Source organism: Vespula pensylvanica, chromosome 17, assembly GCF_014466175.1.
Source record: "Vespula pensylvanica isolate Volc-1 chromosome 17, ASM1446617v1, whole genome shotgun sequence".
Taxonomy (NCBI): Eukaryota; Metazoa; Arthropoda; class Insecta; order Hymenoptera; family Vespidae; genus Vespula; species Vespula pensylvanica.
This window is the reverse complement of record NC_057701.1, coordinates 2646271-2670376: the sequence shown is the minus strand read 5'-3', so window position 1 is coordinate 2670376 and position 24106 is coordinate 2646271. Positions and strand designations below refer to the sequence as shown.

The window sequence follows — 24106 nt, the reverse complement described above, 5'->3', positions numbered from 1 at the left end:
TTCACTTCGTATTATTTTATTTGTTTATTTCTCTCTTGTCTCTCTTCGTTTATGTTTTTTTTTTTTTTTTTTTTTTTTTTTAATTAATCATCGTCAGTAAGAGAATAGAATGAAATGAGAGATAAAGAATTCTGATGTGGAAAGTTGAATTGTAGTAAAAAGGAATAGGATACAAGTCAAATAGTCAATAATAACAATGTGTGTGTATGTATGTGTGTGTAGAGAGAGAGAGAGAGAGAGAGAGAGACCTTTATTCAGGTTTCAAATCATTGAACGAGTTGAATAACGCATGAAGAAACGTTCTATTTTTTCGTTCTCTATTTATTTATTTACTTTTTTTTTTTCTTTTTATTTTTGTACTTTTTTTTTATTTTTTTTTTTTTTGACTTGTTAGAAAGAATGAAAGAACGAAAAGAGAGAAAGAAAAAATACTGATGCGGAAAATTGAATCGTACTAAATGTAATAGATAAAAGTCAAAAGTCAATAGTAACAATGAAAAGAGAGAGAGAGAGAGAGAGAGAGAGAGAGAGAGAGATGAGTTAGAGATTTTTATTTAGAATTTTCATTATTCCATTATTGAACGAGTTCGGTATCAAATGAAGAAATAGAAGAAACATTCTATTTTATATTTTTTTTCTTATTTATTTACTTTTTGTGCTTTCCTTTTTTTTCCGATTAATTAGAAAGAATCGAAGAATGTAAAAGAAAAATCCTGATAGGGAAAATTAAATAATCGATAGACTAAATCATTTAGTCAATAGTAACAACGTGATAGAAAGATAGAGATAGAGAAAGAGAGAGATCTTTATCCAGTATTTTCAAATCGTTAAACGAATTGAGTAGCGTATGGAGAAACGTTCTAGTTTTATCTTCTTTTCTTTTTATTTAATTAATTTTTTATTTACCTATTTTTCTTTTTGATTGATTAGAAAGAATGAAAGAATGAAAAGAGAGGAAGAATTTAAGAGAAAGAAGAAGAAATCACTATAGAGGAAATTGTTATCGTAGTAAATGCTACAAATGAAAGTCAAATAGTCAATAGTAACAATAAGACAGACAGACAGAGAGAGAGAGAGAGAGAGAGAGAGAGAGAAAGAGAAGAAAAGAAAGAAAGAGAGAGAGGGAGAAAGAGAAAAAGATCTTTATTCAGAATTTTCAGATCATTGAACAAATTGATTAACGAACAAGGAAATCTTTCTCTTTCTTATTTTACTTTCTTTTCCTCTTTCTTTTTAGATTGACTGGTATCTCAGAAAGAATGGAGGAAAGGAAAGAAGAAAATCATTTGCTACGGAAAATTGAATCGTAATGAACGAAAGAAATGAAGTTCAAATAGTTAATAGCAATGATAAAAAAAGAGAATGAGAGAAAGAGAGAGAGATCTTTATTCAGGATTTTTGGTTCATTGAACGAGTTGAATATCGAACGATGAAACGTTTTACTTTTTTATTTTTTTATTTTTATTTTCGTTGTCTTTTTTTTTTCTTTTCTTTTCTTTTTTAGATTGAGTAGTTTCTTTAGATGGACTAGAAAAAATGAAAAAAAAAAAAAAAGAAGAAGAAAAATCGAATCGTAGTGAACGTAATAGATTTAATAATAATAATAATGATGAAAGAGTAAAAAAGAGAAAGAGAGAGAGAGAGAGAGGGAGAGAGAGAGATAAACTATACTCTCTATTTTATAAATTATTGATACTATGTGAATTCAACGTGAAGTTTGGAGTGTCTGTTGAAAAGAGTAAGTAAACGATTCCTCGAAAATTGCAGGTTATTATTATTTCCTTTTGTTAGGATAATAGCACGATGATAATACAAATGAAATGAAATAAAAGTTAAAAGCTCGAAAAGGTTTCTATCGTTATCTGTAGGAAAAGTTAGAGATTGAACTCTATTTCTATCTCTTTCTCTCTCTTTTTATCTGTTTGTTTGTTTCTCTTACTTTTTCATGTTCAAGTCGAATTTTAGAGTTCGTTTTAACCGCATAAATCATTATCGATTTTCTATCTTTATCTATCTACCTCTCTTTCTTTTTCATTCTCTTTTCCTATCTCTCTATTCTCTCTATTCTTTTTTTTTTTTATTCTCTCTTTCTATATCTATTACTTTCTATCTTTCTATCTATCTATTTATCTATCTATCCATCTAACTAATAAGTTAGATCTATCCGCCTATCTCTCTTTTCCAATGATCCTAGTCAAATGAGTTCCTGAAGTTATCGGTTTCATAGGATATATATATATATATATATATATATATATATATATTACTTATGTTTATATATATATATATGTGTGTGTATTAAAAGATTTCACTCATAAAGATTATCAATTTCCTATTATTATTTTAATTTGAAATTTGATTGCAATACTATATTATATACTTATATATGTATCTAATGTATGAATTCGAATTTATATATATATATGTTCAATAATTATTCATTCATTCATTCATTCATTCATTCATTCATAATTAAAATTTAATGAAATTATATCGCACTATTATTACGATAATCTCTCTACTGAATGGCACGAATTTTTAATCGATTGACTTGAATAATAAAAATTTTAATGAAACTTTGCTTCCAACCATAAAAAGTAATATGATTCGTTAATACCTCTTATAAAAAGAAAAAATATTTATTAACGAAATCATTATTATTATTATTATTATTATTATTATTATTATTATTATTACGATTTTAACTAGCTCTAAAGTTTATCACGAATGTATTCGTATAATAAAAATGAAATATGAAATTTTTATTTCTTCTAATCATAAATGTTGTATTATATTAATTGTATTATATTAATACATAGTTAACTATTATACAAACAAAATGATATTATCACTATAACTAATAAGATTCTAAAATTTGTACATTCAATAGATTTGTAATTGAACATATTAAACTATTTTCTAAACTACTTTATATATTAAACTATTTTTCATGTATTTTTAATTTCAATATAACCAAATTAATAATAATAATAATAATAATAATAATAATATTAATAATAATAAAAATAATGGTGACTTCGCTACGAAAAAAAAAAAAGACAAAATCTCAGAGTATTTAAACTTTTACGAATATGAACGTGTATACACTCACATACCAACACATGTACACACACACACACACACACACACACACACACACGACGTTTATTTCGGCCACCTGTTGAAGGAACCGCATCAGGCAACACCGTTAATTTCTTTCTTTTTCACCAAAACCATTGACAACCAACACAATTTCTACAAAATTTATCTTTTAAAGAAGAAATTCGAAATCTCAAAATTCTTTCATGATTAAACCAATCGAAATAATCGACATTTCGTATAATATACTGAACGAAACTGATCCTTCTTCTAAACTCTACATAATATAATTAAAAATATTAAAATTGCAAAAAAAAAAGAAAAAGAAAAAGAAAAGAATTTAAAAAGATCAAATCTATAATACACTATCGATCCTTTTCGTACGATCGACACCATCGATATTCCATTCGACAATTTCACACTTTGAAGGACAGCACCATATCTTTCTTTTTTTTTTTGTTTAATTCAATTTTTTTTTTTTTATCCTTTTAATGGGATACATAAACAAAGAAGAAAGAAAAAGAAGATTTACATTAATCATGACTATTTATAATTCTTTCTTTTTTTTTTTTTTTCTTTGAAACGATCGTAACTCGATCGAAAGATCTTTTAACGATCACTATGATCGAATTTCGATGTTTTTTTTTTTTTTATTATCTGATATTTTTGTTTTATATACGTTTTTTTTTTTCTTTCTTTTTTTATGTTCTTCTGTTTGATCATGAATAAAAGAAGATTGAATTTATATTATTCACGTACACACGACACTAAAACGCGAGATCGAAGACGATCGCAGCCGACACGCGCTGTTTTCCGTCGGCGACTGAAAACGCTCACGAAAATTCGCTCGCGTCAAACCTAGACGGAGTGTACCGTCGCGCCGTTTTTCTGCGCATGCGTAATCCTTGTCTATATTCTCTACTTTTCTTCTTCTTCTTCTTCTTCTTCTGTAACTTCTCTCCGTTTCTTCGTTTTTCCAATACTGTGATTTTCTACAGCTGCCTTTCTTCATCTACCACGATCATAATTTTGCTTCTTTTCTTTTCTTTTTTTTTTTTTTTATCTTTTACGCAAATGATTTACATAATTTCTTTTTTTTCTTCTTTTGTCTTATTTTTGTTTATTATGAAATGTTTACAGATAATCGGTGATAATATAGAAGAAATAGATTTAAAAAAAAAAAAGAAATTATGTATCATTATCATATTATGTTATATTAGAGTTTTATGTTATTATCGTTATGTTACATTATACAAATTTAGATTATGATCTCCTACTATTCATCGATCTATCGTAATTTTTTTTATTTATTTTCTTCCTTCTTTGGATGGAAAAATTGTATATACATAAATTTTTTTTTTTTTTTTTTAATAATCGGTATATAAAGTATATTGAATGATAAGTAGAAAATTTTGTAATGATATGCCAAGTATTAGAATCATCGAAATAATTTTTCATGTTCGAGATAATTTTGCAAAATTTGTAAATTCACGTAATTTTCAAAAAAAAAAAAATATATATATATATACATCATCAAAGAACAAGCAATAAAAAAAAGAAATAAAAAAGAAAAAAAGAAAAATATTGTTGGAAAGAAATAATTAAATAATATGTAATCTAAAGAAAAGTTTGCATTGTTTCCTCGCATAATACGCCGCATGGCGAGAAAAAATTATATACTTTTCAAGGTTTCGAAGTAAAAATAAGACTAGTTTTCGAAGAAAAAAAAGAATAGTAAAAAAGAAGAAATAAATAAAAATAAAAAGAAACAGAGAGAAAGAAAAAAAGAAGTTTTTTTGGAGACAAAGTAAACATTAAGAAAAAGATTCAACCAGACAGATATCGAATCATGTGATTGAGCCGATGAAATGTCTTTCTGTTGGTCTCTTATTTATTGGTCATCTTTAAATAAGATTTTACGATTATTTCCTTCCGCTGACGTTAGAAACTGCTTGGAAATTTCATCATTTGCGAAATAACTCTTAAACTCGTTTCGACTTTATAGTTTGGATTGCGTAAGACTTTTATAATAAAATAATGAGAGAAATTATTTTTTTCTTTAAAGAAAAAAGAAAGAAAATTAGAAAATACATAGCGAACAACGTAATACGTTAATTCCATTATCTAGTCCGTTTCTAATCACTATCGAATCTGTTAAATATAACGTACACGTATTTGAGTTAAACGTTAAATGAAATAAATAAAAAGTTATATCATTTACACGATATACGATATTGATTAAAAATGAGATTACGTTTAATCCTAAAATAATAATCATAATCTTAAATAAATAATAAATGTATTATTTCAGTAGGATTTTATTTTTCTTTTTTTTTTATTTTGTTTTTTTTTTTAAGACGAATGTAAAATTAATAAAAAATATTCCTATGGAACCTATCTGCTCTTTCCTATCTTTCTACCGATCGAAAATAATGATCTAGATAATATAATATAATGAAAATTCGTTGGATTATTTCAAGAAATGCTTGAAATATTTCATAAAATTTAATAAAATCTTGATGATCCTGCAAAATGCTTACGTTCAAGATTTGGTATATGTATATGAGAAAATTGGAATATAACAAAAGGGAGGAAGACTATAGTTTATTGCGAAAGAATTCGATTGTATGAGAGACCCTTCTTGGGTAAGAAAAGGAAAGAAATAGTGAGAAAAGAAAGATATAGGGAACGCAGAGGTTGTATAAAATTGTTTTATTCGTATGGAACGCGATGATTGTGCGGCACGTCTCTCTCTCTCTCTCTCTCTCTCTTTCTTTCATTGAGATCAGTATTTATGGTATTCGAAATATTTTGAATTTGTCGAAAAAATACGAGGATATTTCTCTGAAAATATTCCATCCAAGTATGATAACCAGGAAAATATGAGAAGAATTTCTATAAACGATTATAATTACATCGATACCATGATATGATAATCATTCGTCGATAAATTGTTGATAAAACGCTACTTACCGACCGATGGTACGTCGACGATTAAAAAACATTTGAAAAATGACAGAAAAAAAAAGAGAATCGTTTTCGGCTGCTTAAAGAGAAAAAAAAAATAACTACTGATAAACATACTTTATGTAACACAATTTTTTTTTTGCTTTAATAGTTCAATAATCATAATGAAAGTTTAATGAATTAAAATTAATTAAGTTGTTGAATAATAATATGTTCGTACAGCGATCATTATAAAATACAGTGGTTTATTAATAATTATTAATCATTTAACATCGTCATAATCGTCGTGATAAATTAAAACTAACGAATCTATCATTTCTTACTATACACCAGAATTTTCGCTTTTTCCTCTCGTTATATAGTAATGTACAGATTTTTTCCTACTGGCTATTATATATTATATGTATGTGTGTGTGTATCTGTATATGGGTATGTACATGCAATCTGTATATGTAAGTATAAATATATACTCATATATATATATGTGTGTGTGTGTATGTGTATATATATATATATATGAGTATATAACATATACGTTTATGTATACATATAGAATGTACATACTATATATTTCTTTATAATTATTATTTTTTTAATTATTATTATTATTATTATTATTATTATTTTTATTTTTATTTTTATTTTTATTTATAGACTTATATTGTAAATTATCTGACTTGTGAAATCTAAACGCATTCGCGCGTAATCACTTATTATCTTTGTCTCTTTTTTTCTCTCATTATTCTTTTTATATCTGTATATTATATATATATATATATATATATATATATATATATATATAAATGCATATATATATACATATATATGCATATATATGTATATGCATATATATGTATATATATATATGTATAGTTAACTTTATATATATATAAATATTTCTTGATTTATTTATATGTATGTATATATATATATAAAGCTATTTATATATAACTTTTGCTCTTTATTACAATTGTTACAGCACGAAATTCTATATCCAAGATATTTTTACTTTATACATTCGTGCAGGGTATATACCGGGTGGTGCGAGGGAAAAAAGTTACAGTCAAATCATAGTAAGAACTAAAGTAAAAGAAATGTTAATCTTAACGATCGATGAAAGAATATTTTTAAAAAGACACATATATATATATATATATATAATTATTAATAAAGAATTTATACTACTTAAGTTAACTACATACTGAAAGAAAGAAAGAAAAAAAAAGAGAGAGAGAGAGAGATAGAAAAGAAAAAAATTCATAAACGTTAAGTAACGATCAAAAGGGCAAATAATTAGTGATAAATAAATTAAATGATAATATGACTGTGCGTATTTGACTACTAATATTACATATTATTTACTACTAATTAGCCGCAGATATATATATATATATATAGTAAGAAGTGAATTCTGGAAAAGATATTGCTTTCGTAGTATCAGGCTATATATCAGTTTATATTTTCATTTAATTTTATTTACATTATTTTAGACAAGTTACTACGAAATTCCTTTCCAGAAATACGCATTTGTATTTTCTTAGTTTAAAATTGTAAATAATTCTCTCTGATTAGATAATACATTATGATCAACAGAATTATGCTGCCTATTAGCAAAACTTCGTAACGTGCAGAAAAGATTTTTCTATTTCTTTTTTAAAAATGAATGGCCGTCCAATATTGTTAATTTCATATAACCGATTATAATTTTTCTTTGTTTTTCCTTTTCTTTTTTTTCTTTTTTTAGTAGATATGACATTATCCTCTAAACATCTATAAAAACTTTATACGAAGGCACAAAACGTTTGAGAATTCAATTGGGACTGAAAATTTTAGTTTTCCTCTTTCGTATCACCCGGTGTGTTTTACGAGTGATGCTGTTACACATTGAAGACACAGCGTTATAATTCTGATTAAAAAAAAAAAAAAAAGAAATAATAATAATAATAAAAAAAAAAGACGTGTTATATAATATCAAACAAAAAAAAAAGCAGTATACAAAGTAATTCGCTAATCAGCACATTTACACTATTACCAGAAATATATTCAAACGTATGTTTACACATACGTTGTACGAATCACTCATAAAAATAAATAACAGTCACGTTTATGCATATATCATAGTTAAAAACGTTCTTTGCGCCTATATATTCATATATAGAAAGTTCATATATGATCATGTATGTAACATAATCCAAGCAATCTGATCACTCTTTAAGAATTTACATATCTTATAAATAAGTGAACAAAGCATGGATGGATTCAAGAATCGTGGACAACTGTTAGATCTATGTACAATTAAAGTTCGGAAAAAGATAATTGGGAATAATATATTATGCAAGTTACTAAAAAATATAACGTTAGAGAAACAGGATCTTCTTTCCTTTAGCTTTCATCGATATGAAATAAAAACTGTATATATGTTTTAAATCTTGATAATATCGCATTTCTGTTTCAAAAATATTGTACTGATATTATTTGAGTAGCATTTCGAGGTACAGATCTTGCAAATTTAATTCGTACGTAAATAGTATGCCGTACATACATATGTGTCTCTTGATTTGATATAAGTTTTTCTATTGATCTAAATTAAATATCTGAAGTACGATCAAAGCAGAGTATATAAGAACTTCTTTTGTTTTGTTTTAGTCTCTTTTTTTTTGTTTTTCTTTTTTTTTTGTTTTTTTTTTTCTTTCTTTTTTTTTTAATGATAGCTGCTTGTGAGTATTACTTGATTCTTCTGTAATTCTCATATAAATTACGAAACACGTTATTAAAACTTATTTTTTTAAAATGAGAGCCAAAGTTTGAGCTATGATTGAACTCAAAATGGTAGTAAATTTTTCTTTTCTTTTCTTTGTCTGTTTCTTTGTTTCTTATAAAGTATCATAAACCAAAATTAGTCATATCACAAAGCACATATTTTTAAATCAAATACTAGTTTTTAACCGCTAAACATTGCAGCATTAACGCAAGGAAACTAATTGGTAACTCTTAATAGAAAGTCAGACATACCCCGCAAAGTTTCTTTTCAGTTTACGACATCTAATTAGATAGCTATATTTTGACTCTAGTATTTTTAATCCTTCATAAGCATTTAGATTGCACGTTAACTCAAAAAAACATTTGCACTTTTTGATTTGTGACTCCTTTTTATAGAAAGTTTTGAATCTGCAAAACTAAAAAACATGTCATGCACCACATTTCTAATAAATGTTAAAAATTTACGTATCACATGTCTCCTTAAGACATCCTAAAATGTACAATATGTGATAATCGATCTTAACTATTTTATTCCTGCTGACAAACTAGCAGAGTAAAGTACTTAAGTTTTGGAAAGATTAAAACTGATTTCACTTCTTGTGATCGAACAGCCAGATCATTGCGCAAACAATACAATTTTTTAATTGCAAAATGTATGTAATATATACATTTGCAGAAGTAACCAATGCAATGGAAGATTTATATTAAAAGTATGATCAACAATTGTGTTGAATCGCGCAATGGACGTATATATGACGTACAAAACAAAACGAACTTTACATTTATTTGTACTATAAAGTTGAAGAGGTACGTTAGCAGTTTGATAGCTGCAATGTACGCAGTAATGTATTTACTATATTATAAAATACATTATGATATTGCTGACACAGAACTATCTTTACAGACTCACGTACGAACTATATACGAGCATGTATTAGACATGCCTTTTATAGAATATTTCTCACCAGTCATATTACTATGTTTTGACAATAAATGAAGAACGCTTCCCAGGACTGGCAAATTCTCTGCTTTGGTGAAAAGTTTGCTCGAATTAAAACGAATGTTATTTCAATGTAATAACGTACTACATTCAAACAATCAAAAGTTTCTATTATTGCAAAGTAGAAGATCTAACAAAGAAGCGAAATTGTATAAGGTACAGTAGCAGATCACTGTAAAATACATACGTGATCACTGTAAAAGAAACTGCACAAATTTATATATTTTATACATCAATCTTCTCTTCAAAGATTAATTTAATCTAATCTATGAGGATCAAAATTTATGTTACGACTAAATGGACAATGTCTCCTTAATCAACTTTTTCATTGTATTACCCATGGTAGAACTCGATGGGCTAGAAGTTGTGAAAGACAATTTAAAGAGATAAGGCTGAATGTCCGGATAAGAAGTATCAAAAATCAAATCTAATTCAGCCTGATTTGGCATTTTTGGTAAATAGTCATGCCTATTCATGACCTCGGTTATATATAGAATTTTATCGGTCAACAAATCACCAACCTTCTCCCTACATATTTGACGTTCATGCTCCGTTGCTAATTTTATAAGCTCAAGCCTCACTGTCCATACTTCCCACGGTATACACTCTGCCTGAAACGGCCAACGATTCTTTTTTTTCTGAAAAAACTCTAACGATATTTGACCAGAACCAGGACTATCCGTAGAACGTAAAGCTTCAGAAAAGCCTGATATTTCTCTTTTCAAGGTTTGATCAAGATGTACAGAGGAACAGCATACGTATGTGAAATCAATGAAATCACAGTCGACATCTTGATATCCAACAGTACCCACGGAATAGCTGCCTTCTTGTTTGTACTTAAATTTTCCAAGGCTTCTATGAAATAGAACGCTGTGAAATATACTGGCTACAGCTTCGTCGACCTGCCGACCCTCCATACTTAATTCAAATAATTGCGTTCTGGCATTCATGATGAAACCTAAAAAGAAAATTATTTAGCTAGTTTTGTTTCTCTCTATACATCATTAAATAAATGAATAATACTAAGATTAAGAAATAAATAGAAGTATAATTTCAATGATTCTTCAAAAATATATTACATACTTCAACTCCTATATATGGCATCTGTGCATAGATTTTTCTAAGTCGAAGTAATAACAAATATAAACTTCCAAAAGTAAATTGTGATTTAACGAACAATCTTACACAACTCTTTTTTGATAATGAACATTAAGTAATAAAAATTACAACTTATTATTTTGTCATTACACAAAGAAACAAAGCATAACATCGAAGACATTAACATTATATATTGAATACAAACAATAATATAGTTATTATATAAATTGATATATAAAACTATACCATATAACCATTATATGTAACTAAACTCTCACTGGTAAAAAACGGAAAAAAGAAAAAAGAACAAAATAAGAAAAATACAAAAATAAACATAATTATTCTCTCATAACCTCACAAAAATAACAAACAAAAACACGGATCATTGTTGCGATGTTGCAACTGTTATTCAAATTTTAAAGTAAAATATGAAGGTATTCATCGTAACAGCTTTCCACCATGAATGATCGAAGAAAATATGAAAACTATATAGGATCGTTATATAGACGCCAAGTTTTCCGCCGATGATACGAGTGATATAAGAGAAAAGAGAAAAGAGAAGAGAGAGAGAGAGAGAAACAGACAGAGTGGGAGGGGGAAGGAGGGAGGGAGAAAGAGAAAGAAAGAGAGAGAGGGGGGGGAGAGATGGGAGAATTAGAAAAAAATAATAACAAAAAAAAAAGAAAAAAAAAATACATAAGAAAAACGTGCAACGTGTTCGAACATAACGTCAACTTCCTTTCGCTGCTTTTGCCGCGCTACGATTTTACGTAACGATAATCGAGCTCGATCATACGAAAGACTCGAATATCGAAACGATATTCAAAAAGAAGAAGGAGGTGAAGGAGGAGGAAGAGGAGGAGGAGGAGGAGAAGAAGGAGTAGGAAAAGAAAGAAGAATTCAAAATTTGTTTAAAAAAGCTACTTCTACTCACTTCGTAATTTGTTCTATTATCGAGCTTCGAAATGTTGAAATAATTTCGTATTTTTCTTTCTTTCTTTTGCCCTCAAAAAACCAGAGAATGAAAAAAAAAAAAACGAAACGGAAAAAAAAAGGAAAAAAAAAAGATCTAGGTTAGTTTCTCTTATTCGGTCGTCGTCGTCGTCGTCGTCGTCGTCGTTGTCATCGTCGTCGTCATCATCATCGTCGTCGCCGACCCGTCGTAGTTCTCGATCGTTTTCTGCATCGAGAGACTCTTCCTCGTACTATTTTTTCTTAGCCCAATATCGTTGCTACTGTTGCTGTTGCTATTGCTCCTGCTATTGCTGCTACTACTTCTACTTTTACTTCTGCTTCTGTTTCTGCTGTTGCTGCTGCTGCTGCTGCTGCTGCTGCTGCTGATGCACCAGCACCACCACCACCTCCACCAACACCTCCACCACCACCACCACCACACCACCACCACCACCGCCACCACCACCACCTTCGCCGCCACTGTCAACGCCGCCGTTACGATCACACAGAGTACTCGTGTCTTTTAATTTTCGATATAAGACACGATTTGTCACTGATCCGTTACGTTGTTGTCGTTACTACTGCTGATACTACTAATTGTTCGATTACTCGTTTCCATCTCGATGTCACTTTACAAGTTCCTTATCACGAAGGAACGCGTAACATATGACACGTATCACTTACGACGAACATCACCTAGATGACCGAGACGCTGCTTTGTGGATAAACAACAGCTGTGCTTCTAACGCACGCCATCTTGATTATTGTTTCTTAATCTATCCGTTCGATGGTGCTGCCACTCGAGTCACTCGATCTCTCACACACACACACATATATACACATTTCTTTTTTCTTTTATTAAAGCTGTTCGTCACTTATAGTTTTATAATATGATTTATGCCAACGATGAATCCAGCCGTAATTTTTTTACCGATTTTGACCAACGAAATTACATATCAAAGCTGAAGGTTTTAACGTACAGACACATGACTTTTTCCCTCGATTTTTTGAGTTTTATTTCCTTCGAAAGAAATAAAATAATCGAAACAAAAAATCATTCGATCAAAAAACGATGTTCCTTCGTAAGTAATTTATACGTAAATAAAATGTTTTCATAGAGTCTGTAAAAGGATACATCGTTTCCTCGTTTAAACGTTTGTTTTAGAAATCTAACCTCGTACGTAAAAATTTATAAAGAGTTATATTTTGTTTTCGTTGTGCAAAATCTTGTTTTCGATATTTTTCGTGAAAAAAATAGATAATCCTATAGTGGCGCCACCTGAAATATGCGACGAAAGAGAAGCTCCTATTCCCCACTACGTATTTTCATATACACATTTGATTAGTATACATTTCGTGTCTGCGAAGTAAAAACTACGATAACCTGTTTCTTTGTCTCTTTGCATAAATTGATGATCGGAGATATTCTGATTCATTTCAAAATGGAAAAAAATAATTGCGTCTTCTAAGATATAAGATAATTCGTATGTAAATTTTAATAAGTATATTGAACGAACAATTCTCTATAGTAAAAATATAATATATAGAAATAAAAGTTGCAACGATAATGGATCTTAATTTCCGAGATATTGTTAAATTTTAGAAAGATAAATATCCTCTCTTAGAAAATAATTCGCTATTTATTTTATACGTATCAACGAAGCAACAATTGTAGAATAATAATTTTTTAACGATTTTGTAATTTAGAATGTAACTGTACGTAAGTTTTTCTAAATCGTTTTTCTACGATCAAGACTTCTTAATTATTATTATTATTATTATTATTATTATTATCATTATTTAAAATCGAATATGAAATATTTTTATATATTATACTACATATTGTAATATTTCTAATATCATATAATTGGACAAATAAAAGGATATACATTTAACGAGTTAAATCTATAGATGTATAACCTTATTGTTATATTGTTAATAAAGATTATATATATATATATAAAATTTGTTATAAATTAAACCGTAATATTAACAATATTAATAAATAAACAAAGAAGTAATATTAACAATTATATATAAAAGAAGTATATAATACGTATAATTAAATATTATATAAATTGCCTCATACCTTACGTTACATACGACGATTATAATTTATAATAACAAAAAAGGAAAAAATATATTTAAAAGAACAAAGTACGATATATAACCAATTTGCCTTGTAATGTCTAAAAAAAAAAAAAAGAAAAGAAAAAAGAGAGAGAGAGAGAGAGAGAGAGAGAGAGAGAGAGAGAGAAAATCTCTATTTTTTCAATTAGACGAATTTCACGTTTCATCATACTTTGTGATTCTTCGGGAGAATTTTTTTTTTCAAAATAATCGATAATACAATAATTTGACGACGTCCGATTCATCCGATTCATCGATTGATACATCTAATGTAACGATGAGAATACGACGACAAAATACGAAACGATTCTTTTGTTTTCATTCGTTATCGTTTATCCTTGTTTTTATAATCATTACTAATCCTATCACTAATTCGTAATACTTCGCATTTCTTTTTATTCCGTTTCATTTTCTCTCTTTTTTTCTCTCCGTCTCTTTTATTTTATTTCTTTTCTTTTCTTTTCTTTTTTCTTTTCTTTCTTCCTTCACATATATCAAATTTTTTACTTCAATTTATTTCTTATTTCTTATCGATTATTATATTGATCCTTGCGAAACGTTTAATTCGTATGATTTTTTTTTTTTTTATAAAAGCGATACGAAGAAAATTAATTGCTCATCGAGAGCAAATAAGATCTTATAATATTTGTTATTTTTAGACTGATATATTCCTTTTAATAATTCAAAGTATATAACGTCGAAGAAGAGGAATCATTAATATTTGATTAAACAATCCTTTAACGGATAGTTTAAACGTTATAAAAGATAATGACTCAAGATTGTTTATTATTACAAATAATTACATTTTACTCTTACAAGTATTATAAACAAGGAAAAAGGAAAAATACGTCGATGACTTCGTTGATTCTCTAGTTAATTATCTCTCTTGTATTTCGACCGATAAACATATCACTTTTTTTTTCTCTTCTCTTCTTTTTTTTTTTTTTTTTCGTACAAGTAACCTTCAACGATTAATTATAATAACATCGCATTTTAAGTCGTAAACATCGTAGTTCTCTTTGATTTTTCAGATTTAAATTAGAATAAAATAATTATTTGGATCATTTAACATTCATTTGAGGTTAAGCGTAGTTACTACTGTAGTACGAGCATTACTAATATTGATAATTAAATAATAATAATTTACAATAATTCATTGAATAAAATACATATGTTTCAATTTTATATAACTCCTATAACACTTTGATATATAAAATAATTTTAATTGAATATTTCGATAACGATTAAACTGTTCAATGTAAAAGGTAAATTAATGAAAAGATTGCTAATTGAAAATGAAGGATGGATATTAACAGTTCAGTCAATTCTTTTTTGCATTTCGACGAGTGAATCATCGAAATTTTAACTTTCCATACGGTTAAGTTTCAATAATTTACATTTTTGATAATTTGATTATTATTTAAACGATACGTAATGTACACGGAATAGTAATAATTATACAATGTTATATTCGTATAAACATTATGAAATTCGTAGCACTGGATGAACATAAAATAATCTTCAATACTTTTAAAATTACTTTAAAAATATTTTTAATTCGCGATCGTTGGTGTAATATCGATAAAAACAAAATTTTTATTGAGTTTGATTGTTACGTCGAATTGTTATCCTAACGAATGAAAGTTGAAAGTCTTCTCTTTTTAAACAACTTTAGAATTAATATTTATGCTAAGTTTAGATTTATTTGTATTAGATACGAAGATACGCGTAGTCGAATAAATTGATGTTTAAACAATAATATATTCGCTTGAAATGATTTTAATGACAAATTTCGATACTATAAAATTTTCATCTTGCGCTCGATAGCTACGTACAACGTCGTCAAGAACAAACCTTTGACTGATCTTGTAGGTTACCACCGGTACAGTCTTTCTTTGTGCTTCGACAAATATAAACATTGAAGATCTCTTAGAATGTTTTCATACAAATATCAACAAACCAAGGCTTATTATTCTAGTCTATTATTCTACAAATTTATATACCAGTTATTATATATCTATCGAAATATAAATTTATTATTCTTCATCGATATATAATGTGAAATAAAGCGTCGTATTTAGTATTTAGTATGAATCACTAAAGGATATAAATATGAGAAAGAGAAAAATACGAGCGTACTAAATTAGTCAGAACCTACCACTACACTGATTGTTATGATAGGATTGTACATAGATACGATAGATACATGATAGGATACATGCATTTGTAGTTCATATTTTATCCGTATCTGTCGCTGAAGTCGTTGAAGGTTTTTAGAGAAAATTGAATGAACAAAGTTAAGAATATTTCTTGTAATAATTTATACATTATTCCAATTAATTGTATTATTTATTATTCTATTTATTAATTTAATAATATGTATATGTATATGTATATGTATATCGATTCTGTTTATTCGCTAAATCAAATGTTTCAACACCGTGTATCTTAACATTCAATAAAATATTTTTTTATTACATATTTTAGAATATATATTTTTATTTATTTTTTTATTTATTTATTTTTTATTGTGTCTGCTAGCGTATATTTAATTCTTAATAATATATAAAATATCCCTTCTTGTTTGTAGTGGTTTTCGAAATTATATTTTGAACGAAAAATTTGGCGCTAAAAAGAAGACGATTTAAACGATAACATGCAACGTAAATTCAATTACAAAGAAGAAAATATTTTTCTTAGGCTTTTATCATATAGGTTAGATTTTTAATCAAGAAACATTTTGTTCAAAATTTAACTGAGTATGGAAGAAAAAAAAAAAAAGAAAAACAAAAAGAAATCGATGAACCCACAAGAAATAGTTTGTGTTCCTTTTTGTCAATACATGTTCCTCTCCAAATTCTCTTTTTCATATATCCTTATTTTAAATATCGAAAAGCTTATGTATAAAATTTGAATAAAATGATTTTATTGACCAAACCAGAACTTATATATTTGGATAAAACTAAACTTCATATATCAAGAAGACCAAGATTTTTAACCTGGCTTATATTTGGTTGTAAGATATCATCTTTTTGGAAATTTTTATAAACTTACATCTTTTGAAAATTTTCTGTGATCATTAATAGGCTCAATGAATTAATAAAAAATTAGTCAAAAATTTTCCTTTACAGTATATACAATTCTTTTCATCTGGATATGTTATCGCGTGACAAATAATATTTTTTTTCTAATCATTTCAATTCTGGGAGAGATTACGTTTTGTTTGGACGCTTTAGGGGAATGGGAAGATTTAATTCTAAATAAAGAAACGAATGAGGCCATTATATCAAGATATACTTGGAGCGACAAGTTATGTTATAAATTTTTAAATAAACAATCCATTCTGATGGAATTAGATGATATAAGATACGTTGGAGTATCTACAGAGTTAGGCCTCTTTATTGTTCATAAAAGTGGAAAAACTATTTCTATTAATATGAATGGCTTAACACGTAAAGAAATACAAATTTTAAGAAAAGAAATCAATTATTTTTTGAACATGAGTCGTATTCAATGTTTAGATTGTTTTCCAAGTGATCTATACGACCAGCTCGTTGTTGTTTCAGATTTAGGAAAGGAATGTTTTAAGAGATTGCCTAAAAAGTATAAATCTACCTCTATATCTAAAGAAATGTTATATTCTACCAATGAAATGAATGATTTTAAACATTCGTTACAACAACATCTTAGTTCACCATTATTAGGATCTGAAAAGATTGTTAAGATTTGTCAAGAAAAGCATTTAAGAAAAGGACCATATACTGCAAATACTGCGTCTTTTACTTATTCTAAATATATGAAACCTACTTCTGTACGTTCTTACGAACATGATACTAATCTAAAGATTTGTTAAAAAGAAGTCCTACATTCATAATTTACATATGTAGCTGTGTGTTATTGTCATTGTTAATGTTAATTGTTAATCTTTATTGACTGAATTATATAATATAAATTTATGTTAATTTTATCTTAGATCAAGTTACATTGATTTTATTCACATATATTTATGTCAATAAATATTATGTTAAAACACATAATAATTATATGCGTTTTACTACATACTTTCTATTATAATTATAAATACTCTTATAGATATACAAATCTTATTGGATAAATAAGAAATGAGTACAATTTATTTAACAATATCTTTGCAGGCACTATTTATATCAGAAAACTGATATTGAAATCCCAATTCCTCAGTTCTTTTAGGAAGTACCTTTTGTCCCTCCAACATCATCTATAACATACTTAAAAGTTCATACATGATCTAAATACTATGAAAATATAACAACAAAATTTGATACTGACTTTTGCACGTTCTTTGTTAAAAATTAGATTTAAGGCAATACTTGGAACAGGTATTATAGCAGGTCGTTTTAATGCTTGAGCAAATGCTTTTGTAAACTCCTTATTAGTCACAGGCTGTTGGAAATAAACTTATTATTAAATGATACTAAACTATGTATCGTTCAATTTGTTTGAAATATTTTTATAGATATTACCTGAGGTGCTACACCATTTAAAATACCATATACATTATCATTTTTTATAGCAAATAAAAATATATTAGCAAGATCATTAATATGTATCCATGGCATATATTGATTTCCACTACCAATAGGTCCACCAAGCCCAAATAAGAAAGGCAAGTAAATTTGTTTTATCATCCCACCGTCTTTGCCTAACACTACTCCAGATCTAATAGTGACCTGTCTAATTTTACACTCCTGTGGAAGTTGTGCTGCAGCTTCCCAGTCACGACAAAGTTCTTACACAAGTAAACTTTTTATTTTAATCTATATACATTACAGATTTATGTTATTCTTTGTCTATCATTTTACCTGATAAGAAATCATAAGATATACATTCACTTTCTTCTGTATATGTCGTATCATTAGGTTTATAACATGCAACACCAGAAATAGTAACAAAGGCTTTAGCCTCCGTATGCTCTATAGCTTTAGCTAAAGTTTCTGTAGTTTTCACTCGACTGTCTCTAACAATTTGTTTAAACCCTGGCGACCAACGTTTTGTTGGATCAAGTACATTCTGACCAGCAACATTGATTACAGCAGATGTATGTTTTGGAAGACCATTTTCCTTTACGTCTGTCTATAGTATTCGTAAGAACAATTGAACAAAAATGATTACTTTACATCAGCTTGAAAACATTTTTGTTCTCTTCAATTAAAATAACTCCTTACCCAAGAAATTTTATTAGGACCTGATTTTCGTGAAACAATTGTATACGTTATACCTTCTTGACATAATAAGTCTATTATACGTTTCCCTATAAATCCAGTACCTCCACCTAAGAATTATACAATCTTATCTATGATACAATCTTTTCATAAAATGACTCAAACATTGAAAAATCATTGGTTAAAAAGAAGAATAGAAATCATTAACTTGCCTACAACGACGTGTTTTAAAGACATTTTTTTTCAGACTGTCTATTAAAAACAATCACGTTAGAAAACCTAACAACGAGAACATTCAATTTTCATAATAGTCTTGTTAACCTATACATCCAAATTACAAATTTGGACTTTAAATAAAAATGAATAAATTCAATTATTTAACAAATATATGGATTTTTATATTTAGCACATATATGGTTATATACAAACAATCGTTACTCCTGCATTTATTTGTATTAAATAGTACATATAATTCTTTTATAATAGATACAAAATAATTATATTATAATAATAATAACTATATTTTGTATGTGTATGGAAAAAAAAATATATATATATATACAATTAAAAATTATAAACTTTCAATACTTTATGGCGTAATTAAGATTATATCAAGGTTACATCCAATTAGATGGCTGCACGAACATGGTACTCATTTTTAAATTTCAACCAATCATTTTAAATCGCTAGTCATTTCTTATTGGTTATGGATTTCGACCAATCAGTTTGAACGATTGCTTCACTTTTATTGGTTATGTATTACTGCTATGCGCAGAAAATGATAACCTTTGAAACACCGAATCGTATAAACGAATTCAAACTTAAACTGTCGCCGTTAAAAGTAAATTTATGATGAATATTGTGAAATAAAGAGTTGATTGTTTTGTATACACATTCTATAATGACATTATCTCTCATAGTATACAAGGTAGAAGGTTGTGTGATTAGTACGATACTATTATATATTGTGCCAATTTTTAAAGTATATTCAGTGTTAATTTCTTAATGTATATATTTGTTAATTTGTTTATTTAGGATCATATTTCTTCAGCTGTCATATAATACTTTTAAGAAATTGAGAAGAAGGGAAAAGTTTTACTTTTATAAAAATTTCACAAATTGAATTTTACATCAACTGTCAAGATGGCAAAGAAAGGCTTAGTAAATGTAGCAATAGAATCAAACGTGTCGAATTTTTCGACTACATCTTCACCATTACGTAGAAAATCTATCGCACAAAAATCCTCATCAGCTTTAAAGGAAAATGATGACGAAGCAGAACGTTTAGCTTTAAGACGTGATGCCACATCAACCAGTACACCATTATCTACAAAAGTTAATGAGAAGAGACGTTCTTTAGGTCTAGGATTTTTAGCGCAAATGTCAGAACCTCAAATGACTGAACTCATATCTCATTGTATCAAATTAAACGCCGAAAATAAAATTAATGTTAAAAATGCATTTAGCTTAGAAATGATAGATTTTATGACATTTATGGTCACTAAAAGGAATTCTGAACTTACTAATTTGCAAGTGGCTAGTACATCATTGGATGTATGTACAAAAATTTACGGATTTCGTGTGGATGGTATATATACAGAGATTTTGAAAATGGTCGGTGCGTTAGATCGACAAAAGGATGATAACTCTAATAATGAAGAGCCAATGCAATCTGAGAATACAGAAGAAAACGGAGAAAAACAAATAGAAACTCAAGTGAAGAAAAAAAAGAAAAGAACTAAACATAAGATTATTGTTACAGAAGATGCGATAAACGGATCTGTTGAGACCATGTTACCCTCGCAAATGACTATAGGATCAGGTGATCTATGTTCATCTGATATGCTCTATCAAATAGTGTTACCACATCATGCAAATTTAGGCTTTTATCATAATGCACATAATGATATTATTTTAGATAAATTAAATGAAACAGAAAAAGAGAATGAGAATTCTCAGAAATATACAATATCTGCAATAGAAAATTTTTCAGAGTCAGATCTATGTTTGAGTTTTTCTGATTTTGAGTTTTTAAAATGGTCACCGGAAGATGAACCGGAAGACATACAACTGATGCAAGAAAACAATGAAAATAGATTTCAATTTGATCTTGATGCAAGTATACCGTCTGCCGATGAAGAATTTGAACCTATGGATTATATTAACATGCAAGATACCAGTAATAGAGATATGTGTATGAGAAATCCGCAAGAAGCAGAAAATATAGTAGACTTTCGTAAAGTTATGGCAGAGCAAATACCTGAATATAACAAAACATCAGAATATTCTTTCATACAGAAAAATAATATAAATTTAATTCATTGGGCAGGCCCTTCTTATTGGAAAGTTAAAACATTTCATAAATTTTTAAGTAACAGTAAAGTAGTGGAAACTTGTCATCAGGTAGCACTTAAAAAGAAAAAAGAGATAGAACTTAAATATGCTGACGATGCAAAGTCTGACCTCAAACAAAAGTTCTTACCTAGCCATGGAGGAGTGAAGCTTTTAGTTAGAACAGCCAGAGTAGATTGGACCGAAGAAAAAATAACTTTACCAGAAGATATACATTATGACGCTTCACAAATAATGAAATTATATCTTTGTCCTTTAATGTTTGCAAATCCTAGGCAAAAAGATCTAACGAAGACCACGCAATTGGCTGAAAATATCGAAGGTTATGATTACAATAATGAAAACGATATGTCAAACTTTTGTCCTGGTATTGATGCAGATTGTGATATGCAAGAAAGAAATGATTCTGATGAATTGAGAGATGAAAATATAGTAGAAGGTCAGATGGCATTTACTAATGATAACTTAGTAACTGCACCAATATTAACAAATAAAATCTTCTTACAATATCCTTTGCGTGCCAAAAAAATTGATATGCGTCAATTAAAGAAAACTATATGGAAATCTTTGACTGAAACGTTCAATAAGAATGATACGAGTGCTATGGAAAAAACAAATCAAAATGAGAATACGAATAAAATTAAGGAATCTAAACATTTCAACACTGTTTATAAAACTTTACCCAATGAACTTTCGAAAGTAAATGTAGAAGCATTGAGTGTCCCTATTGCAATAGTATCTTTACTTCATTTAGCCAATGAAAAATGTTTAAAACTTTCCTCACTTCCAGATATGTCTGATATTATCGTAGAAGGAAATTAATGTATTAGCCTTACTACTATCTGTAAATATATATATCTTATATGTATAACAATACTTATTACAATATATATTTTTTACGAAGGTACAAATAAAAATAAAGATACAAATAAGAATATCAATGTGTTTTATACAGTTAAATAACTACGTGTGTATGGAATATTATCTATTACGAAAGAATTTTGATTTAAATTTCATAAAAAATTTTAAAGTATTTACGTCACATCGATCGAACTGCCATCTTTGATAGATCTTTAACAAGTAGCGCTCCCAAGCGATCAAAGTTAGAAATAAGGTGATATTAAGCGTATTCGTAGCCTGGTGTAAATAGTAAAGATGGCTTCAGCTTTGGAAAATTTAGAAACACAATTAGAACTTTTTATCGAAAATGTTAGGCAGATTCGAATAATAGTTAGTGATTTTCAACCTCAAGGTCAAAATGTACTCAATCAAAAAATGTAAGTACGAAACATACGCCGTAGTTTTACAACTTTGATAAGTTGGTTATGTTGTATCTACTGTTATCAATTTAAGACGTTCAATAAAAGAGATTATGCCTACGTTTTTATAATTTATTTACATTTATTTTTTATATTTTTTTAGTCAAGGTCTTGTAAATGGATTACAAGAAATAGATAAACTCAAATCACAAGTTCAAGATGTCCATGTACCTTTAGAAGTATTCGAGTAAGTTATTATTATTTATGATTCCAACTACACACATTGAATCATTATTCCTATCTATAAAACACCAGATATCTAACAGTTTATTATGTTTCAGTTATATTGACCAAGGTAGAAACCCACAACTATATACTAAAGATTGTATAGAAAAAGCATTGACGAAGAACGAACAAGTTAAAGGAAAGATAGACGCATACAGAAAATTTAAAGCTAACATGTTAGTGGAATTAAATAGAGTATTTCCAAATGAATTAGCTAAATACAGAGCAGTACGTGGAGACGAATGAAAAATCGAGCGATCAAACGATTCATTAAAGCTGATATGTACCATACATGTTCATTAGAAATTTAATTATCAAATCTTTTTTTGCTTTTTAAAATGAATCGTTATTATCTTGTATATATTAGACATAAATGTTTATTACCATTTATAACGTCAATAATATAACATTAATAAGATATGTATTTCGTGTCCTTCCTTCTTTCATGAATCATATAATCTTGTATAAGAATTTTTAAAGATAAGCTTCTATTCAATTATTTATATTCGATTATAATTAATATATCAAATGTTGTAAAAGTTATTAATAATAAGCACATTATTTTACGTATTGTATTTAAACAATTAAAAAAACTCTTTTTATAATGCTAAAGATTAAAAAAAGTATATTTCGTAATGAACAAAATCACCACTATTTTTTATCTACCAAAAATTATACGAGATATTAGAAGTGAATGTACCAATTTTTGCAATATTACTTTGACAATTAATATATTAATTAAATTATTAAAAGCGGTGATTCTCGAGCTATACTTGCAATCTTCTTTTCTTAAAAATCGTATCCGATTTCAAAAACGATCTGTCTCAATTATATTTATAAATTATATTAATGAATAAATTATACTAATAAAAAAATATTAAAAAATAATATCGTTTCAATTTGAAAATCAAAATCATTGCTCTTAAATATTACCTTTATTATTGTAATGTGCGTGTGCGTGTTATTATATGTAAAATTTATACAAATTTAACTTTTGATTT

The 24106-nt window shown here is 27.6% G+C and overlaps 6 protein-coding genes across 13 annotated transcripts in view; 3 read left to right on the top strand and 3 right to left on the bottom strand.

Annotated features, from left to right (window-relative positions):
• Nucleotides 1-6644, bottom strand: part of LOC122635238 (prolactin-releasing peptide receptor-like) — a 74017-nt gene extending 67373 nt beyond the window's left edge. For all 4 annotated transcript variants that reach the window (XM_043825201.1, XM_043825203.1, XM_043825202.1 and 1 more), the window contains exon 1: nt 5845-6644. The gene's annotated coding sequence lies outside the window, so the exon portion shown is untranslated. The remainder of the gene's footprint in view (nt 1-5844) is intronic.
• A 345-nt stretch (nt 6645-6989) lies between these two features.
• Nucleotides 6990-12273, bottom strand: LOC122635241 (autophagy-related protein 101). 2 transcript variants are annotated; one of them, XM_043825208.1, is made up of 2 exons: nt 11859-12273; nt 6990-10784 (listed from the first exon to the last, which is right to left on the bottom strand). In XM_043825208.1, the coding sequence occupies exon 2, from the start codon at nt 10774-10776 to the stop codon at nt 10120-10122; it is 657 nt and encodes a 218-aa protein (XP_043681143.1). In that variant the 5' UTR covers nt 10777-10784; nt 11859-12273; the 3' UTR covers nt 6990-10119. The 2 variants fall into 2 exon arrangements, with proteins under 2 accessions (XP_043681143.1, XP_043681145.1); XM_043825210.1 differs by lacking the exon at nt 11859-12273 and adding an exon at nt 10910-11480.
• A 4384-nt stretch (nt 12274-16657) lies between these two features.
• LOC122635240 lies at nt 16658-17880 on the top strand. 2 transcript variants are annotated; one of them, XM_043825206.1, is made up of 2 exons: nt 16658-17024; nt 17140-17880. In XM_043825206.1, exons 1-2 carry the CDS (start codon nt 16928-16930, stop codon nt 17859-17861), a joined length of 819 nt encoding a protein of 272 aa, XP_043681141.1. In that variant the 5' UTR covers nt 16658-16927; the 3' UTR covers nt 17862-17880. The 2 variants fall into 2 exon arrangements, with proteins under 2 accessions (XP_043681141.1, XP_043681142.1); XM_043825207.1 differs by having other exon boundaries at nt 16660-17024; nt 17575-17880.
• A 34-nt stretch (nt 17881-17914) lies between these two features.
• Nucleotides 17915-19636, bottom strand: LOC122635239 (epimerase family protein SDR39U1). Its single transcript, XM_043825205.1, has 6 exons — nt 19422-19636; nt 19213-19319; nt 18850-19120; nt 18511-18776; nt 18317-18430; nt 17915-18245 (listed from the first exon to the last, which is right to left on the bottom strand). The coding sequence occupies exons 1-6, from the start codon at nt 19444-19446 to the stop codon at nt 18141-18143; spliced, it is 888 nt and encodes a 295-aa protein (XP_043681140.1). The 5' UTR covers nt 19447-19636; the 3' UTR covers nt 17915-18140.
• Nucleotides 19637-19972: 336 nt separating this feature from the next.
• LOC122635236 (condensin complex subunit 2) lies at nt 19973-22538 on the top strand. 3 transcript variants are annotated; one of them, XM_043825197.1, is made up of 2 exons: nt 19973-20144; nt 20245-22538. In XM_043825197.1, the coding sequence occupies exon 2, from the start codon at nt 20353-20355 to the stop codon at nt 22381-22383; it is 2031 nt and encodes a 676-aa protein (XP_043681132.1). In that variant the 5' UTR covers nt 19973-20144; nt 20245-20352; the 3' UTR covers nt 22384-22538. The 3 variants fall into 3 exon arrangements, with proteins under 3 accessions (XP_043681132.1, XP_043681133.1, XP_043681131.1); XM_043825198.1 differs by having other exon boundaries at nt 19973-20156; XM_043825196.1 differs by having other exon boundaries at nt 19974-20137.
• Nucleotides 22539-22677: 139 nt separating this feature from the next.
• On the top strand, nt 22678-23993 carry LOC122635243 (mediator of RNA polymerase II transcription subunit 10). Its single transcript, XM_043825211.1, has 3 exons — nt 22678-22838; nt 22984-23067; nt 23162-23993. Exons 1-3 carry the CDS (start codon nt 22717-22719, stop codon nt 23349-23351), a joined length of 396 nt encoding a protein of 131 aa, XP_043681146.1. The 5' UTR covers nt 22678-22716; the 3' UTR covers nt 23352-23993.
• The last annotated feature ends 113 nt before the right edge of the window (nt 23994-24106 follow it).

Coding starts and splice junctions, on each gene's coding strand:
- LOC122635241 (XM_043825208.1), bottom strand. CDS start 10,776: ATGAATGCCAGAACGCAATTATTTGAATTAAGTATGGAGGGTCGGCAG.
- LOC122635239 (XM_043825205.1), bottom strand. CDS start 19,446: ATGTCTTTAAAACACGTCGTTGTAG. Junction 19,320..19,421: donor TTTAAAACACGTCGTTGTAG/GCAAGTTAATGA, acceptor TATAATTCTTAG/GTGGAGGTACTGGATTTATA. Junction 19,121..19,212: donor GTCCTAATAAAATTTCTTGG/GTAAGGAGTTAT, acceptor CGAATACTATAG/ACAGACGTAAAGGAAAATGG.
- LOC122635236 (XM_043825197.1), top strand. CDS start 20,353: ATGGCAAAGAAAGGCTTAGTAAATGTAGCAATAGAATCAAACGTGTCG.
- LOC122635243 (XM_043825211.1), top strand. CDS start 22,717: ATGGCTTCAGCTTTGGAAAATTTAGAAACACAATTAGAACTTTTTATC. Junction 22,839..22,983: donor AATGTACTCAATCAAAAAAT/GTAAGTACGAAA, acceptor ATATTTTTTTAG/TCAAGGTCTTGTAAATGGAT. Junction 23,068..23,161: donor GTACCTTTAGAAGTATTCGA/GTAAGTTATTAT, acceptor ATTATGTTTCAG/TTATATTGACCAAGGTAGAA.
- LOC122635240 (XM_043825206.1), top strand. CDS start 16,928: ATGATTTTATTGACCAAACCAGAACTTATATATTTGGATAAAACTAAA. Junction 17,025..17,139: donor AACCTGGCTTATATTTGGTT/GTAAGATATCAT, acceptor TTTCCTTTACAG/TATATACAATTCTTTTCATC.